General features: G+C 46.1%; 2 protein-coding genes across 7 annotated transcripts; both read left to right on the plus strand.

Annotated features, from left to right (window-relative positions):
* The first annotated feature begins 1783 nt into the window (after positions 1-1783).
* On the plus strand, positions 1784-15877 carry SFPQ (splicing factor proline and glutamine rich). 5 transcript variants are annotated; one of them, XM_015883243.3, is made up of 12 exons: positions 1784-2518; positions 2757-2945; positions 3043-3344; positions 3465-3560; positions 4689-4885; positions 5119-5203; positions 5464-5581; positions 5800-5848; positions 5928-6049; positions 8637-15056; positions 15291-15365; positions 15775-15877. In XM_015883243.3, exons 1-10 carry the CDS (start codon positions 1880-1882, stop codon positions 8772-8774), a joined length of 1935 nt encoding a protein of 644 aa, XP_015738729.2. In that variant the 5' UTR covers positions 1784-1879; the 3' UTR covers positions 8775-15056; positions 15291-15365; positions 15775-15877. The 5 variants fall into 5 exon arrangements, with proteins under 5 accessions (XP_015738729.2, XP_015738730.2, XP_085374272.1 ...); XM_015883244.3 differs by having other exon boundaries at positions 15012-15056; XM_085518146.1 differs by lacking the exon at positions 3465-3560.
* A 1450-nt stretch (positions 15878-17327) lies between these two features.
* Positions 17328-18170, plus strand: TMEM35B (transmembrane protein 35B). 2 transcript variants are annotated; one of them, XM_015883278.3, is made up of 3 exons: positions 17328-17460; positions 17548-17728; positions 17801-18170. In XM_015883278.3, the coding sequence occupies exons 1-3, from the start codon at positions 17353-17355 to the stop codon at positions 17929-17931; spliced, it is 420 nt and encodes a 139-aa protein (XP_015738764.2). In that variant the 5' UTR covers positions 17328-17352; the 3' UTR covers positions 17932-18170. The 2 variants fall into 2 exon arrangements, with proteins under 2 accessions (XP_015738764.2, XP_015738765.2); XM_015883279.3 differs by having other exon boundaries at positions 17551-17728.
* The last annotated feature ends 507 nt before the right edge of the window (positions 18171-18677 follow it).

Genomic DNA, 18677 nt, shown 5'->3' on the forward strand with positions numbered 1-18677 from the left:
CAGACAGGTTGATCACAAAGCACTACAGGCTTGACTAGCAGAGCCTGCAGCAGGGTAAGGCCACCAGCCTGCATTTCAGAGTGCCTGGCTGCTATAAGCACTCTATCTGCTCCTGCCTTTTGCTTCCTGGTTATTTAATAGCTGAGCATCTTTAGTTCTGTGACACTAGAGTTTGTGCAGACAGCCTTTCTTAGCTGAAGATTCCCCTTAGCTTGTTGGCTACTGAGGCATTAATAACTTCAGACCTCGATGTTCGCCTGCTTTCTGCAGGTGTTTGTCTGTCTTTAGCTATGGATGACTTTGGTTGTTCTGGGTTTCCAGTCTCAGACACAATGTGGGGGAGGTATGAAGGTTTCCTCCTCAGCGTTTGTTTTCGTATTAGAACAGCAAGCTTCCCAGTGTGAATATTTACAAAACCAGGGGGTTGCTAGCAGAGGTCGTGTTGATATCAAATCCTCATAGCTACATTCATGTGGCTTTGATTTCAATACTCCTATTGCAATTACAGTGTTACAAATACAGATACTCATATTCTACTGGACACATGGAAGTTCAAAGCTATTTTGTGTATTTCAAATAAGTCGTCCAGCTTTATTCAGGTCTGAGACCACAGTTAAACTCTTCCTTTCAGAAAGTGATAGATTAATGGCTCCCTAAAGTATAGTTCCCTTGTACTTAAGATGCAACAAAGCTGAAAACAGCTCTTATACTCAATAGTTTTTGAAGCGTTTGGAATGAATCAAGTCTTGCAAGGAGGCCACTGCAGCTGTTTGTAAGAGCCAGTCCAAGTTTCCTGTTCCAGTGCTTTAACCTCTGAGACACCTCGTGGTGGAAGCACTCACTGCTGGCTGCAGGGAGGATCCATTTTAAAGCAGAACTTTAAATGTTCTTTAAAACAACGGGGCCTTCGTTGTGCTGCGGGTGAAGGTGGCTGCAGTCATACATGCTAACATGGGGACAATGTGGGTCTATGGCGAACCTATTAAAGCCAAAGGGAAATCCATGTTGTTAGGCAACGAGGTCTGCCTTTGGCAGATCACAGATATTATGAGACTGATGATATTTTATCACTGCAATTTCACATTTTCTGCCCAAATAAAGTGAACACGTGGCTTTCCCTTGGGCTTCACTTACAGTTTGGTTCATTCGACCTGGAACCGAACATGTAACGTTAGTGTGAGCCCTCATTAACGTCAATGTGAGCCTTGATGGGTTAAAGCCCTCATTAAAGATATCACTTAGTTTTAATGTTAGAACATTGAATGCATCTCCACACACCACCACTGCAACCAGCCCCACTGAACGGCTGGGAGCTATGATGGGGCTGTTTTCTCACTCAGAACACGGAACACTCTGCCTTATAACACTGAGTTTTACAGCTTATTTGATTATCTATCTTTAGTGTGTCGTGTTCTGCTTTAGAACCGAACCGAACCGAGCTGTCCCCATCTTGTGGTGCGCCTACACCCGCTGTGTAGGCCTCACCCGACTGACTCTCCCAGCAGCCAATAGAAACATGAACTGACCTCCCGCCGCTCAAACTGTCCAATCAGCGCACAGCACCTTAACGGCTCATCCTGTCCCGATGTTGGCGGTCAAATGAGCCAATCGGCAGGGGGCAGGCTGGTCACCAATAGGATCAAAGAGTTTACGGAATAGGGGCGCCCCATTGGTCGCTTCACCTGTCAGTTTTCATCGCCGCGGCATGTGGTTGGTTAGCGGGGAGGAGGGGGCGGTTTCCGGGGGCGGGGAAGGTATATTAGGGACGGACAAAGGCGGCGGTGAGGCCCTTTAGCTCGCCGCCATTTTGAGCAGCGGGCTGTGAGGAGCAGAACGGCGGCCGGCTCAGCGCTCCTTGTCCGCCATCCCCAGCAGCACCATGTCTCGGGATCGGATCCGTAGCCGTGGAGGTGGCTTCCATCGCCGTGGAGGCGGCGGCGGCCGCGGCGGCCCCAACCACGATTTCCGCTCTCCGCCGCCCGGTATGGGGATGGGCCAGAACCGCGGCCCTATGGGGGGCGGCCCGCAAGGCCCCGGCGGCCCAACGGGAGGAGGCCCGAAATCCGACCAGCCGAAACCTCCAGCGTCGAGCTCCGCTCCGCCGTCCTCGTCCTCTTCATCCTCATCCACTACAGCGGGTCCAGCCGGCAGCCAGTCCGGCCCCGGGGCGCCTCCTCCGTCCACCCTGCCCGCGGGGCAGCCTCCACAGCAGCAGGCCCAGGGCTCCGCGGCCTCCTCCGCTCCCTCAGGCCCCGGGGGGCAGCAGCAGCCGCAGTCCAAACCGAGCCCCAGCCCCACCCCGGCCGGCGGCCCTAAGAAAGGACAAGGACAGTCTCCCGGCGGCGGACCCAAAGGGCCGGGCGGGCCGCAGCAAGGACCGGGCGGGCCTCATAAGGGCGGGCCGGGCCACCGCGGAGGGCCGGGAGGGGAACCGAGGGGCCGCGGGCAACTGCACCAGGGACAGCAAAGCCACTCATCGCAGCAAGGCCCGGCCGGCGGAGACAAGCTGTCGGACGAGGTGAGTCACGGCCCCCTCCCCCTTTTCCAGCCACAAGATGGCGGCGGCTGAGGCCGGGCAAGGCGCTCCGCGAGCTCCCGTCGCCATCTTAAGGGGAGGAGCGTGGGGCGGGGGTCCGGGATGAGCGAGGGAGCGGTGTGGATGCAGCTGTGTGGCGGCAGAGCTCGGATCTGATCGCGGCTTTGAGGTGTGGAGCTCCATACAAAGTGATGGTTCCATGTGCTCTGCTTCTTCGTAGGGCTTTAAGGCGAACCTCTCACTGCTGAGGAGGCCGGGGGAGAAGACTTACACTCAGCGGTGCCGTTTGTTTGTTGGGAATTTGCCCGCCGATATAACGGATGAAGAGTTTAAAAGCTTGTTTGCCAAATACGGGGAGCCGGGAGAGGTTTTTATCAACAAAGGAAAAGGCTTTGGATTCATTAAGTTGGTAGGCATTCGTACCATCTGCCCGTCTCCTTTTAAAAGTCTCGCAAATAGCGGTTTCTAATTCGATATCCTAAAACTGGGTCTTAAACTTCCCCCAGGAATCCAGAGCTCTGGCAGAAATCGCCAAGGCAGAACTGGACGACACCCCAATGCGGGGCAGGCAGCTCCGGGTTCGGTTTGCAACTCACGCTGCCGCGCTGTCAGTGCGGAACCTTTCGCCTTATGTGTCCAACGAGTTACTGGAGGAGGCTTTTTCCCAGTTCGGTCCCGTGGAAAGAGCTGTTGTGATTGTAGATGATCGAGGTAGATCGACAGGAAAAGGCATTGTTGAATTTGCATCAAAGCCAGCTGCCAGAAAAGCGTATGAACGGTGTACTGAGGGAGTGTTCTTGTTGACAACGTAAGTATTTTGTTTCTCAGGAGTTGTAGCTCTAAGCGGAGTAAAACTATCAGTTTCTTTTATTATATCAGAACAGGGATCGATATAGAAATGTAAAGCATGTGTGTATTTTGTATTTAGAACTCCTAGGCCAGTTATTTTGGAACCACTGGAGCAACTGGATGATGAAGATGGTCTTCCAGAAAAGCTTGCTCAGAAGAACCCGATGTATCAAAAGTAGGCACTCTCTTTTTGGTATAACGAGTATGCAGATAACTGTATGATCAATGACTCAGAGTGGCTTTTCAGAAGCTGGCTTTTAGTATCACAAATAGTGCATAAATATCAGCCTGATAACAGATTTTGGGGCTAAATGTGGAAATGTACAGCTCTGAAGTCAGATGTCTGCTGTTATAACTTGTGGTGGTGCTGGGAAACTTATGTTGGTGTTCCCATTGGCAGATCAATGCGTTAGAATTATTCCTTTGAGAAACAAAGGAAAATCTCAGCTTGCTTCGTGATTTATTTTATGGACTTGCCTTACAAGGAGACCACTGTGCATGAGGGAAGTGGTGGTGGATGAGTTTTAGGTTGGGGTCTGTATGTAGAAGCCTATTTGTTGTAGAACTGTGCTTTTCATGCTGCGAAGGGGGGCGGATGGAAAAGGCCTTGTGGGTGTTGCATGAGAAAGTATTTGAAAATACTTGTTTTGATCAGAGACTTCAAGCATCTTAATGTCCATGTTTCTGCAAAGACTGCAGTTTAATAGTGTTTTCCATGAGATCTTAAAAGTACTTAGCATTGATAATACGAAAAGTTCTTAAACTTTTCTATTTTTCCCATTAATTACTGGATTTCTGACTTCAGCTGCTTTGTCAGCGTAAGCTGTCAGCTCTGAGATGTTTTGAAGACTAGCTTAAAGTCAATATTATTCTGCTTTAACACAGTCCTCTGGGTAAGCCAGCTCTGGATACTCTCTGTGCTCAGGGGCTTTCAGCTGCTGTCTGTGTTAAGGCAAAAGGTTTGTCTTATTTTGGCTTTTGCATCTGGCATTTGCCTGCAGCAGAGTGTTCTAATGAGGGAGCTGCAGGATAAACATGCGGTAGAACCAGAAGCAGAAAGATTGGCTTGGATGTGACAGTGCAGGAGACGGTTTGTTCTTGAATTCACTTAAAAGCTGCTGTTTAAATCTGTAAAATGCTGTGCAGTTTTCATTCTGTCATAGCAAGCTTTAATCGCATTGTTGAGGTAGCACTTCCTGGTTTCCGTTGTTTCCTAGTACTTGGCTGTTGTGCCGGTGATATTGTTTGTTGACCTTCATTTCTGAGGCTTGTGCAGCCTGGCTGAGCATCTTCCTTTCTGCAGGGAAAGAGAAACTCCTCCCCGTTTTGCTCAGCCTGGCAGTTTTGAGTTTGAGTATTCGCAGAGATGGAAATCTTTAGATGAAATGGAAAAACAACAGAGAGAACAAGTGGCAAAAAACATGAAAGATGCCAAGGACAAACTTGAAAGTGAGATGGAAGATGCTTATCATGAGCATCAGGCAAACCTCTTGCGTCAAGGTAATGGGCTCCGAATTCTTTGTCTCCAGATGCTTGTTTCTGCTCTGAATGATGGCTTCGATGCATAACTTATTAATGGCTTGAATAAGCACCCTTTCTCAGTCTTATGTAAAAGTATGATTAAGAACAGTGATGTGTGGTGTCTGCAATGGTATAATCGACGTTAATCTCATTCAAATCTGAATTTAAATCTGAGTTTGTGGAGCTCCTGCTGACAGACTTGGTTTCTGCAGACCTTATGAGGCGTCAGGAGGAGCTGAGACGTATGGAAGAACTCCATAATCAAGAAATGCAGAAACGCAAGGAAATTCAGCTCAGGTTGGTCTGCCTTTAAAAGGACTTTTCAGTTGTGCGTTTTTGTAATGGTTGACTGATGAAAACTATTGCTCCTTCAGTTCGTGGATGGGGAAATTGAATGGCAGTTTTTTTTCCTTGATTGTGTTCTTTTTCTGAGGCGTAATCATTAACTGAAATTGCTCATGCATGGGGTTATGTCTGGTGTATGTTACTCCCGTGGTTTAATATTATGTCTGGCTATGTTACTCCCGTGGTTTAATAATCTGCCTTGGGTTGATCAGGCAGGAGGAGGAGCGTCGCAGACGGGAGGAGGAAATGATGATCCGTCAGCGAGAGATGGAAGAACAGATGAGAAGGCAGAGGGAAGAGAATTATAATAGAATGGGTTACATGGATCCCGTAAGTGCAACCACTCTGTTTTCTGGATTGATTACCACGTTAGAGATTGCCGCAATTCTTGCATGTCGTTGAGGTTGTGTTTTGCTTCCCTGAGGTTAGAGGCGGTGTCTTTGTGTAATTGAGGTGGTAGTAGTTAGTTGGCTGTGCACGTGCTTTGTCTCCTGAGAGGTTGGGCCTCAGTGATAGCTTCTGTGCTAAAAGTTGTTTCTTCTACGCAGAGGGAGAGAGACATGAGAATGGGTGGTGCCACCACAATGAACATGGGAGGTAAAGAATTTTTAAATGCTTGCTTTATGTGGCTACCTTAGAAACTGTCAGAATATGATTATATATTTCTCTTTCTTAGATCCTTATGCTTCTGCAGCCCAGAAATTTCCACCTCTTGGAGGTGGAGGCGGAATAGGTTATGAAGCTAATCCAGGAGTTGGCCAAGCAGCTATGAGTGGTTCTATGATGGGAAGTGACATGGTAACGTATCCTGTGATGGCTTTAGTTTAGCACAAGAGAAAAGTTGCAGTTGGAAATGAAGTTCTGTGTTCGGTTGTGTAAAATTTCACTGTTAACTGCTGACTTTCTTGTCAGGTGTTTAACATGGAAGAGTAGTTTGGCATTATGTAGTACTAGTTTAGTTAACCATTATGGTAGTTTACGCAGTTGGAAGTTGTTTGTAACTGAATTCAAATGTGCTGTTAAGCATATTTGCAATTAACTCCGACCTTATTGGACTTGAGAAATTCTGCATCACAGTTTAGGCTTGGAAGGATTTTTATAAATTCTAGAGAATATGACGATTTTCAGAATTAAAATAACAATAGTAGTTGTTGAGTAACGTGACATTGTGTATGGGGAAGTGAGATCGTTGTTCTCCTTTCCGCAGTTGAACATTGCATTTATTTTGGCCCTTCCAAGCCTTGTTAGAATTGATGCACGCTGTCAGAGATATGCTGTTAATTGAGAAATCTGCTGATGTCTCTTGAAGCAGCAGATTAACTTAAATAATGGGGAACAGCATATCACTTACTCTATATGCTGATGTTTGCTAGAGAAAAGCAGAAATGCTGTTTTTGGTGTTTTTTTTTTTCCAAGTCTTAGGCATGTTCCAATGGTCTGACTGTAGCCATTTTGTGGTTCCTGATCCACAAGGGAATGAAATGATAGCCTGTTCTTGTTGCTTTCTCTTTGTTGGGGATGACTGTAGGTAGAGTTTATTAAAGCTGCTGCATATCTCGTGCTCCGAGGTATGTTTCCAAGCTGTCCTTTTTTTGGCACACTATATGTGTGAATGGGCTTTGAGCCTGCTTGGTGTTATCACACTGAAGCAATGCTGATACAGGTTAAAGAAATGCTTACTGGATATAATGGAAAGCTGTTGGTTTAGGTGGTGATACTAGCGTGCTTTCACCCTCCTCATAAAGGGTGTACTGTGTTGCACAAGCTGAACTAAATGATTTTTGGGTGGGTTTAGGCCTCTGGCTTTGTGAGCTACCATAATAGCTTATGAAATATCTTCTGTTTTTATGGGAACTGTGCCTTCGAAACCATAACTCTGCTGAGCAGCAACAATTCAGTAGGCAGTGCTGGTGGCCTTAATGTATCTATAGTCTACTGATATATTTAGGCAGTTCTTAAGCTTCCAGCAAATAGTCAGGCAGTCTGTGGTAAATGCTGTGAACATTTTTCTCCTCTTGAAATTCACGGTCCAGGTGGATGCTGAACGAGTGTAATGCTGGAAAACGTGTGACAGTAAGATGGCCTTGAGTTTCTTAGAACGGGGGATCTCTGCCACACAGTGCTGTCACAGTTATTGGGCTGCCATCTTTATGAGGAAGAGGAGGTAGATTTAAGCTGCCATGAGTTAGGCAGGAAAAAGATTTGGTAGCATTCGACATACCTTACTTGGGAGGATTGAAACTGACTTTCAGAAGCGTGGGTCTGAGTTTTCAGTTGCAGGTACCTTTTGTAACAAACAGCCCACCATTGTTCTGTTACTCGGTAGCAGAAAACGTGTTGGGAGCTTTTTGTTCAAATTTTGGCAGTTCTGTACATTGATTGCTGATCACAACTCCTGTTACAGTAACTGAATGAAGTACATGCAGTAAGAAATACTAGCAGAAAATATCTCAAGTCTCTGCTTTATTGCAGGGTAACTTAGCTTTTACATCTTGGTGTGAAGCCTTTCAGCACTGAAGTTGTGAATTTTTCTAGAGCTTGTGATGAAGGTGGGGTGGGAAGGGATACATTGACTGGATGCACACAGCCCTTTGTGCATAGCTCTAACCTGAAATGGAATAAGTAGTGGTTCTCTGAACACACATTGCATATACAGCAGCAGTTTCGGAGTATGTGGGATGGAATAAAAGCAAGTCTTTTGATGGAGCAATTGCGTTGGTTAGGTAAATCACTGGTCATGAGCTTTTTCACATATATATTTTTTTTCTTCTTGTAATCCAGTAGTGCTCACTGTCAGTTTTGATTACTGCCTAAGGCCTCTACAGTTTAGTCAGCAGACCGTAGTCTTAACCCCATCTTGAAAAGCACATGGTCTCTATTGCAGCACATGCCATTAACTGGTGAGTAGGCATTCTGTTTACAGTGACATTTCATGAATGTCAGCTCATACTCGAGTGAACTGAAGAAGCTCTCTCTGGCTAGGCTTGTTTGGAAATGACAGTGATGTAACCTAAGCTTTTATCGCACTAAAGGTGAGAAGTTTGCAAGCTATTTGCATTAACTTGGTTGAAAATTGCTAGAGCTCAATGTGAAAAGTTGTTAATTCACATCTGCACTAATGCTTACATTTCTAGCACTGCAGGGAGGATCTGTTCTTTGTAACAGATGTATGAGAATGCATCAAGTGGGAACATACCTCAAGGCATGTATTACAATAAACTAATTTTTAAATTACCCTTTTTTCCTTTCTATGTTCCCGGTACCTGTGGATCGGCTCAATGGTGATTGTATCGACGAACCTTGACTACGGAACCTTCTAAAAATATATACTTAACACACATGGACATCAACTACATATAATGAACTGTTAATTCTGTTCCAATAGCGTCCTGAACGCTTTGGGCAGGGAGGTGCGGGGCCTGTGGGTGGCCAGGGTCCTAGAGGAATGGGGCCTGGAACACCAACAGGATATGGTAGAGGGAGAGAAGAATACGAAGGCCCAAACAAAAAGCCCCGATTTTAGATGTGACCTGTAGTTTCATTCCAGTTTGTTTTGTCTGTCTTGTTTAGACACCAACTTTTTAATTCTTGCATTTTAGTAAGAAAGCTACGTTTTTATGGATGTTAGAAACTTAACTGACCTAATATTTGTAAGTGGTCTGTTTGGGCAAGTACAACTTAATTATGTAATGCAGTGTTTCAAAACAAGTTTAGCTGTTTTTTTGATGTATAACGTCCCTAACTTGATGGCAGTGTACATTGTGCCACTGAATTCCCAAAGTGTACCAACTTTTTTTTACTGTGCTTCAAATAAATAGAAAACTAAATGTAGTAACTTTTCTTGCCATTCATGGTTAAATTAAGAGGCTAAATCTAAATACCACACCTTCAGCAGTAAACTGAGAGTCTTGCCATAGAGATCCAGCTAGACCCAGGGTGTGGAACTGTAGTGAAGAGCTGAGATCTCTTCCCATTTAATGCCTCTAGCTTAAGACTGGGACAAATAGCTTAACTGCCCAGTAGGTGCAGATTTTTGAACGTTGTGCTGCAACAAGAAAGTAAACCAAAATCTTGCAGATGCTGTCAGATAATGGTAACGAAAGCTACGCTGCAAGTAAGGCAGCATGTAAAGCGTTTCTTATCTTAGCTATGGATGATGGGTGGTGGGACGGTTGCACTTACCACCTTGGCAGTTACTGCTTGATAACCTTCTAAAGACTTTAAGCAGAAGACTAGCAATGGTTATTTTAAAATAAATCCATAGAAAGACTTGTATTGACTGACTTCCTAACTTACGGGTTATTAATGAGATATTTATATGCTCTTAAGCTGTTTGAGATTACAGGATCTGGCCTTGCTCCGTATTGTATATCTGCCTGAAACTGCTTGGCAAAAAAACAAACAAACCACAAGTGCTGCTCAAGTGATTAGGGGAGAACCTGCTAATTCATACTTGTAACTTGCTTATGTCCTCGTGCTAACTGAGTGGACTAATCTGCATAGCTCAGAATTCAATTGTATTATGGGGGCTGCAGGAACTAGTCCTGAATCTTGTAGCTGCTGGATAAATCATAAAAGCCTGTATGTAAAATACAGAGAAATGAGCATTCTTGCACGATGGTTATTGTTATTATTGATGTGTAGAGGTAATGCATCAAAAGCAGTATCTAAATCTGGAGTTAATACTGCACCGTACAAATAAATTCCCTTCAAGGCTGTTTTGTAGATCTGCTGAATTCTCGTTAGCTCGCTGTTAATTTCATTAACTCCCCCCAGGAGAATTTCAAAGCATTCTGGACTCAAGGTAGTTGCTTTGCTTATTATTACATTGTAATATACCAGATAAGCTGGGAACGTGACTTCCCAGCATAAAATGCCTTGGTGTTAACGCAGGATATATTAACCTGCTTGGCACAAAGTAGGTAGACTTACTTGGCTGTACCTTCATGCAATTCCCCAACTACTGAGCGTTCTGTAAGTAGTTTCAACCTTAACAGTGATCTTTTCCACTCCACTTGTGCTAAGCATTGGCTCATTCTAAATTCTGTGCTAAATTTTTTCTGTGGTTAAAACTTGAGTGTCAGATTAGCAGTATCTTAGAGTGCAGATGATCGCTGGTGAAGTACTCACTGTAAGTGCTGATACTCCTTAAATGACAAAAGGAGCATGTTGTGAAATATACTGATAACAGGTAACACTGACTGGAACGTTCAGCGCACCAAATAGTGACTCAGCTGGTTTGGTGAATGCTTTTTATCTTCCCAGAAAAGTTTGGAGATTGATAACGTGCTAAGACAATGAATTGTTACTCAGGAAACTCTGAATTGGGCAGTTCCTGCACTGCAGACCAGGTATTTGGGAGTACTTGTGTTGGATATTGAGCTTAACAACAGCAGTCCCACCGCAATTTGCTTTAAGTAGTACTAAATAATGCCTGTGTTTTCTGCAGGGTGTTCGTGGGACACCCACAAAAAAACGGAAGGTGTCTGAGATGGGGAATTCTGAACGTAAACGTGAAATTAATTTGTTCAGTTTATTTTTCAGATGACATGTCATTCTTTATTAAAGAGATGCTGGTGCATATCCTAAAGTATGTTCTTTTGTAGTTCTGTAACTGAAGAGTGAAGGATGCTGATGACCTTGTATGCCTTACAGAGGTTGTCTTTTGGTACCCTGTTTTGTACGTAAGCTATTGTTGCTAGTATAGATGAGTTGCAAAAACATTGACTATAGTAAATCTATAGAGAGGATTTGGCAGTTTTCAAAACATCTGAAAGCTTGGCTAAATCTGGCTTGGTTGTAGCTGCACAAGCAGAATTTCTCCAATGAGTTCTGCTTTGAGTTGCACGTATTCAACAGGCATTACAATTAAATAGCCAACTTCATTTCAAGACCTTTTAAAGATAGAGTCTTAAAAGCTGGCGAACAAGTCAATGCTAAAATGTGATCAAGTTATTTAAACGTGGGAGGTGAGAAGGTCACGTTCCTTTGATCTGTTTCTATCAGGTTTTGGACTTTTTTCAGAAAATCAGATTGATATAATTGAATCATCAAAACAATTAAGAAAAGTGCTTGGTTGGTCAGACCTGTTCCTGGATGGTCTGGCTTGCATATAACCTATTTTTGTACTGGACTTGGAGGACATTGGCTGTTGCAATGTAGCTTTGTTTTAACAAAATTTGAGCCCTTTTTGACACTTGATATCTAAAAATCCGCAGCATGTAGAAACTGGTATCTTCATATCTTCCCACTTTCTCAAATGAATATAGAATAATCCTATCTTCATGGTGTAGACACGTTACACTAATCATGTATCCAGCTGATGAGAACCTGAAACTGCTTTTGAGATTTTGTGGTATTTTTGTGGTAGAAAAATTCTTGGCTTCTCCTTGGCAACCCTTTATTGTGGCAGCAAGCTTTTGCTGGAGTTTCTGAGACTGCAATTTACACTTAAAACTAGTGGCCTGCTACATAACTGCACTTAGCCAGCATTTCTGCAGTTCATAACTGTGAGGAACGTAGTACCACAAATGGCAATGGACATTAGGACCCGGATGTAGTATTCCTGCTTGCTCCAAGATTCTCATTGCCGACTGCATACAGGTAGGTAACAAGCAATATAATATAACTTGGTGACTTTCTATGTAATCTTATACTGTGGGTATTCTGACATCACACTTCTGACTGTGGAATTACAGTGCAGCACTCTTCATACCTGTATGTTAAACTTGCATCAAAGCTGCGTGGTTTTCGGTTTTAAGCTTTTGCCTTGATCAAAGCCAATAAGCAACTTACTGTGATTCTTAGCTAAGTGTTTTCAGACCCGATTCCTTTGTACATATGACTCGGCTTGTGTGAATTTTTCTCAGTTACGGTGTAACGAAGATGTTCTTGGAGCTCTGTGGGGAAGAGGGAATGTGATCTTAACACTCAGTTAACTAGTCAAGCGAGTGCTCTCAGTGCCTAGAAAAGGATTCTGTAGTGACAAGGTGGCCCATTTGCAATGCATCCCTTGATGTAGAGCCTTGGGTAGGAAATGTGTTAGCAATCACTGCTGTAGCCTTGTGTAAACTGGTAGCCAAAGCTCACTAACGTGGTCAGCATTAGGGTGGATTGGGAATGCTTCTCAGGACCGTACGTATGACTGCTTGAATGAATATCCCTGTAAAAAGTTCAGTAGAGCTTATTGAACATCTCAGTTGTCTTTAATTAATCCTTGATTGGCAAACAAAGTACATTTCTCTGCCTTTGACAGTGGTGAGATTCTTTAACTTCTGCCTCTTAGTCATCTTGGTAGCGTAATGCTCGACTTCATTTTTCATCTGCCTCGAGGATGTGATTCTAAACTCTTCATTAACACAAATGCTGAACGTAGTGTTTCAGGATTAACATGCTTACGTTTCCAGACATCCAGACATGCTGATCCTCCAGCTCTTTTGCATTAGTTCTTGAACCTGAATTTCAAGGTTCCTTATTTTAGCACATGACCTGGCTCGTCTGATCAGCTTTTTTAGAGATGCTGTGATGTGTTTTCCCACTTGATCTGCAAAGTTCTGCTTTGCAAACTCGTTTCTGGTATTTTGGACCCATCTGTGTTACAGTCAAGAAAAGACTCTCGCTGTTCATTATATGATCTGCTGGACAGCCTTGCCCTGCTGCAGTCAGGTGTACAGTGTTCTATTGGAAGGAGCTATAGCTACACCTTAAATCTCAAGGCTGCAATGATAGGTCTTTATTTAGAGCATAGTGAGTGTAGCTCAAACCTATCAAACCAAACAGGGACACTCACAAAGTCAGTTTGGTGGGGTGTTTGTTTTTTTGGTGATGGCTTATTCTAAACCTGTGACTGGAATTCAGCAGCAAAACTGCTGACAGTGCATATTGTCAGGTAGTAAAACTGAACTCTTAATCTTTAAACCAGTGCTCAGATCTGAGTAGTATTTCCAGCGTGCTCTGGACACTTGACTTTACCAGCAGGAATGTCGTGGAGGGGTTATTGGCACATCTGCTTTATTCTGCATACTTAAACTTAGTAGGATTTTGACACTCTTGGAGCAAGCAATCTGTGACTGAACCATAGGCCTCATACCAGCTCTGACTGCCTGCAGTAATGAAACTTGGTGTGGTAGATAACTTCCAGCTCTGACTGCCTGCAGTAATGAAACTTGGTGTGATAGGGAACTGAAAAGCCAGTCTGTAACAAGCGCGTACCAAGAAATGGCATTGAAGTGCTCGCATTGTGTTTCATCTTGGTTTTATATCTTGGTGTGAAATACACTTTTTCTCAAAAAGCTTATCAGAAGCTCAGAAGTGTGGTGTCAGAATACATATGCGGACCTGCTAGGCCCTCAGATCCAGATTCTGGTGCTGTCAGGAGAGCACAGCATAGCGTGTAATGGGGGCTTTACTGTAACATTAAGCATACAAAGTGTTGATTTGCTTGCAGTTTTCCCCATAGCTCAACACCGAGGCCTGTGAGTAGTTTTAGGACTTCAGCAGTAATGGGGTTGCATGTCTCTGTTAATCATTGCCAGCTGCAGTGACACGATCAGGAAGGCCAGTGTTCTGTTCCATCACGTTAAATAAGGCTAAGCACGTTAGAAAGGATGCATAAAAAGTATTGCTGCTCTGGGGTAATTACTTGGCTTCTTCCACTACTAGGAAGTTTGGAATCGGCTAATTAGCTTCAGATTTTTCTCTCCATACCAGCTAGTGGGGCTCTTAAATAGCTACTGACTGGAAAAGGAAAAAAGGGAGGATTGGCCTTCTCCCACTTCTGTCATTGCTGCTAGGTAATGATTGACATGTTAGGACTTGGCTGTGCAATCCCGCAGTGGTCTGTGAATACCCCATCTCTATAAATGTTGCTTCTGAACACCAGTACTGAAGAGCTAACTGGGAGGGCTGGGAGGAGTGTGGCTATATAAGTGAATCTGGAGTGTTAAAAGGATGCACAAAGATATAGTATCCCTTATGCATGGTGTTTGTTGCTATGGCATAGAAAACAAAACGTGCATACTATATTTCTTCTGAGGGCCATGATAAAACCCAGGTGGTGGGTTTGAGGCTAAACTTGAACTTTTCCCTACCTGGTCAAATCCCATTGTGACCATTGTGATTTGCCTCCCAACTTGAGGTGTGCACAGAACCTTGTACTGCTACATCCCTAGTTGCTAACCATTGAAGTTTGCCCTCAATTAAGCTGTAAGTAAAAGGGTGGGTTGTCAGAAGGGAATAAGCTGTTGCTTAGAATAAAAGCAGTAGACTTACAGTGCTAATCTCTAGTGTCTTCCTTTGGCTTTTGAAGCACTTCTAGGACTATTGAACTGGGGGCTGCTAGGAGTAAGGGGCACTGCACTCCTCCATGAAGCAGAAGGAAGAGGGCATTGGACAGGAGACAAACTAGGGTCCAACAGATTGAAGTAGCTTGATTGAAATCGTGAATGCCTTCACATAAGGGATAGTATACCTCTGGCTGCAATCAAACTTCATTGTACTCAGACTGGTGATTTACGGTTTGTGCTCTGACAAGGTGCAGTTCTTCAGTCAACTACATGCATATTCCTTCACTTCTTTACAAGTGCTTAGGCTAGCCTATTTCTGCCCCTTATTCTTCCACTTAATATTTTGGAATAGTTTGTAAATTCCCCTTCATAACTAATCAGTCCACGTATCTGAAATCTTTGCTTTTTAAGTTAGTTTTGAAATGGTTGGAAGTTTTTTGTATGTTATTATAATAATTTCACTTGTTATCCTTTAGGTGACGATGCAAGCTGAGTACAACTGGCATGCTCATCCATTAGAAGTAAGTATAATCTTATTCTGAATGGGTGAGATAATAAAAGTCCCTGGACACTTGAGTAACTAATAGTATGTGTAACGTGGGGCTTGGTGTGCTGCTCTCAGACTGAGGTTAAACACCAAAACCCAACCTGGGTTTGATATCTTGGTAGCAATGGTTAAAAACATCTTTCTAGCTGTGGGTTTGTATGACAGATTTGAAATCCACTGTCCATAAAACTTGGGATTATTTTTCTAGTTCAGGAGCTGAGCATGAGCACATCCAGCGTGATGTCCTGTGATGTGTGAATGGACCAAGGTACCAAGTGAGCAGGTAAGTAACTAATGTCCTTCGGGTGCTGATCTATTAAGGCAGAACATCACCTTGTGATGTGTTGGGTTGTGACTGACTAAGATTGAGGCTCAAATGGAAGGGCTGTGAATGTGAAGGTGATGAGATTGACAGTGAACTGGCATTGGATGCAATGAGACTCGTCCCCGCTGCTCTTGTTTCTGGGGTAGTAAAGCACAAAAACCACTCGAGATCTTTTAAGTTTGATGTGGAGGACGACGTGGATGTTGTTTGTTGCATCTCAAGCCTAAAGAGACCGTGGGGTTCTAGAGAGTGTGTCAGGTGCACGACCTTTCTTTTGTGACTCACTGATTCCCTTTCTATGTTGTTGCTTGTGATTCCTGGTGGCATTTTTCCATGTTCTGGCTAACATCACGCTTTGTACTTGCAGAAGAAGATGGAGCTGAAATGCAGTGAAGAGGAGCCAGGATCCTTCTAGCATTTTTTTACAGTTTTTAACAGTTTTTAACAATAAAGTATTTAGATTTTCTTAATGGTGACTTGTGTTTAATTGTGGAGCATGCTCAGTCGGTAAGCTATTATATCCATACCATGTTGTGCTGCCTCAAGTGAGGTTGTAGAAGGGGATTGCAGGATGTGCTTTGAGCACTGAGTGAGGGGGGAATTTACAATGACCAGCTTAATTTTCCTTATATTCTTTCCCTTGAGGTGATTGTGGAAGCTCCACCCATCCCATCCCCATCTGCAGGGCTCTGTGCACCATTGGACCTGCTGGATTTCCCAATATTTGCACATGCCTGATGGGTTTGTCATCATTTACTCAGTGATTGCAGTAGTTAAGCCTGGATGCCAGCATTGAAGTGCCTTGAAAAACCAGAGCAGTGCTTTTTTCAGCTCCTAAAGCACAAGTTTCCATGGCTCACGTGGCTTTCAATGGAGAGGACAGGTATCATACATTAAAGCCACTGTACACATACGGTGTGGGACCCTCACCCCTCATTGCTGCTCTGCAATGACTAAACATTGCTTCTACTGCCTCATCTCCATGGCTGCTGTGCTCTAACACAGCCCCATTTCCCCCCTCAAATCCTGGTAATTCTCATTAACCTGCCCTAATTCCATCTCCCCCATTGCAGCTCAGTCTGCTCCCACCAGCATGTGACATCAGCATTCCAAACGATCCTCACCTCCCACACCTTTAATAAGCAAACCATGGAGTTTTTATATATTGAAAATGTATAGATGTGCTTCAGAGAGCTGCAGAAAGCCCTCGTTTCTTTCTCCCCATCACCTGAGCTGTGACTCTCGCTGTGTTTCAGCTTCTGGCTGGTGAAGCTGAGGGGCTGGTGCTGCTCTTTGCTTAGTCTGATTAATTCTTGTATAAAGCAGAGGGTTGAGTGCCCTTGGAGAGGTGTTGGGGTCTGTCCTGGGCAGGGGCTGTTTATTGGGGGCAGAATGGGCTGGGGTTTGGGATTGAGATGGGATGGATGCGTGGTGTCTCCTGGCTGGGTGGAAGCCGGGTGATGCTGTCTGTCCTCGTGCTACATGGGGACGTTTCATTTAAGCCCCGACAAACGATGAATGACTCATAGAAGGAGCTCGGGCTCGTGAATGCAAAGATATCGTGATCCCAGGAGGGGCTGGATGGAGGCTGTGGTGGAAGAGGGATCCGCGTTTCGTCTGCAGCCGCTGCCGTTCGCTCCGACGTTGTTCTTTATGGCTGAGCTCTGAGTCAGCGCGGTGCTGACGCGCAGCCGATGGTTCCTGGGGGACCCCGCTGCTCCGCTTCCAGCACAGCCCGAACTGCTGGGCCTGGGGGGCTCAGACCTGCAGGTGATGCGATGGTTCTGACCTCTGCACAACAACTGCAGCCAGCTCTGGTCCCTGTGTAATTAGCGGCCTACGGGGCAGCGCAGCGCTCCGGTTCGCACCGAACCGGGAGGCGGCACCAGACGGAAGGGCCGTCCCGATCCATCCCGACCCGCCCCGTCCCCGCCCCATCCCGGCCATGGCGGCTCCGTTCCGTGCTCTGCGGATCCTCCTGGGGCTTTTCTTCCTCCTCGCGGGCTCCGTGAAGCTCTCGGATCGACTCTCGGCCGACGCTCACCGCCATATGGTGAGGGGGGTCCCGGGGGGCTCCGCTCCGCCCGGAGCTCCGGCTGGGCGGCGTTACCGGAGCCGTGCCCCGCTCTGTGCTCTCCAGCAGGAGCAGTTCGTGCGCTTCGCAGAGGTTTTCCCCCTTAAGGACTTCGGTTTCTCCCCCTCTCCCGGCTCGTACCTGGCTGCCGTCGGGGCGGTGGAGGCGTTGGCCGGGCTGTTCCTCGCCTTCGGGCCGCAGCTGCTGCAGGAGATCAGCAACTTCGTGCTCAGCGTCGTCATGATCGGTGCGTGAAGGGGCTGCCGGGGGGTGTTGGCAGGGTTTGGGTCCTAACCCTGCGCCCCGTGCCCCCCCCCAGGTGCCATCTACACGCTGCTGGTGCTGCGGGAGCCGCTGGTCATGTGCGCCCCCGCCACGCTGAGCCTCGGGCTGCTGCTGCTGCTCAACGTCCGCGGACACGCAGCCCCCACCAAGACCAAGGAGGAGTGAGATGGGATGGGGAGAGGACGGCAGTGCTGGAGGGGGGAGGCTGCGGCCCTTGGGTGCCGTCGGGGTGGTTATAACAGCGGCACTGCTCTGCTGGGAGGCGATATGAGGCTGCTGTGTGACGTCCCGGCTGTGGGATGGATGGTGGTCGTGGCACTGCCATCATCAGCGCCGTGCTGGGCTGGGGTGGCTCCTGGGGGGGTTGTGGGTCCTTGGAATAAAGCCCCTGCTGTTGTTTTTTATGCTTTTTTTTTGCCTTCCCCTTTTCTGCCCCCCTCAGGACCGGGGGGTCCCTGAGGTGTGGTGGGGGGTAGCGGGCTGCTGGAGCAGTGCTTGGGGATGATGGCAATGGGGGTGTCATGCAGGGGCAGTGTCTGCATGGGATGGAGCCCTGCAGTCACCCTGCAATGCTCCAGGTGGGACAGCAGCTGTGTCCCCACCCCGGCCCTATTCTGCAGTGCTGCTTGAGGACCCTGCTCTGCTGGGACGCTGCATCCAGAGCCCCGTGGTGACAGCTGAGGTCATGTTGGAACCCTGAGCATCTGCCAGCAAAGGAGCTGGGACACCTATGGGGTGAACACTGCACATCCAGTGCCCCCACAGGGACAGGCACCCTGACCCCAAACAGCACCCCAGCATTGCCATGTGAGGCAGTGGGGAGGGGGCTCTGGGCACTACTCCCACTGAATCCCCCTTTGAAGCAAACAAAGGCACAAAGAGGCAGATTCCGGCTTTGATCCCATTCGGGT

The sequence above is a fragment of the Coturnix japonica genome, chromosome 17 (genome assembly GCF_054131305.1).
Source record: "Coturnix japonica strain WE chromosome 17, WE-NBRP24, whole genome shotgun sequence".
NCBI lineage: Eukaryota > Metazoa > Chordata > Aves > Galliformes > Phasianidae > Coturnix > Coturnix japonica.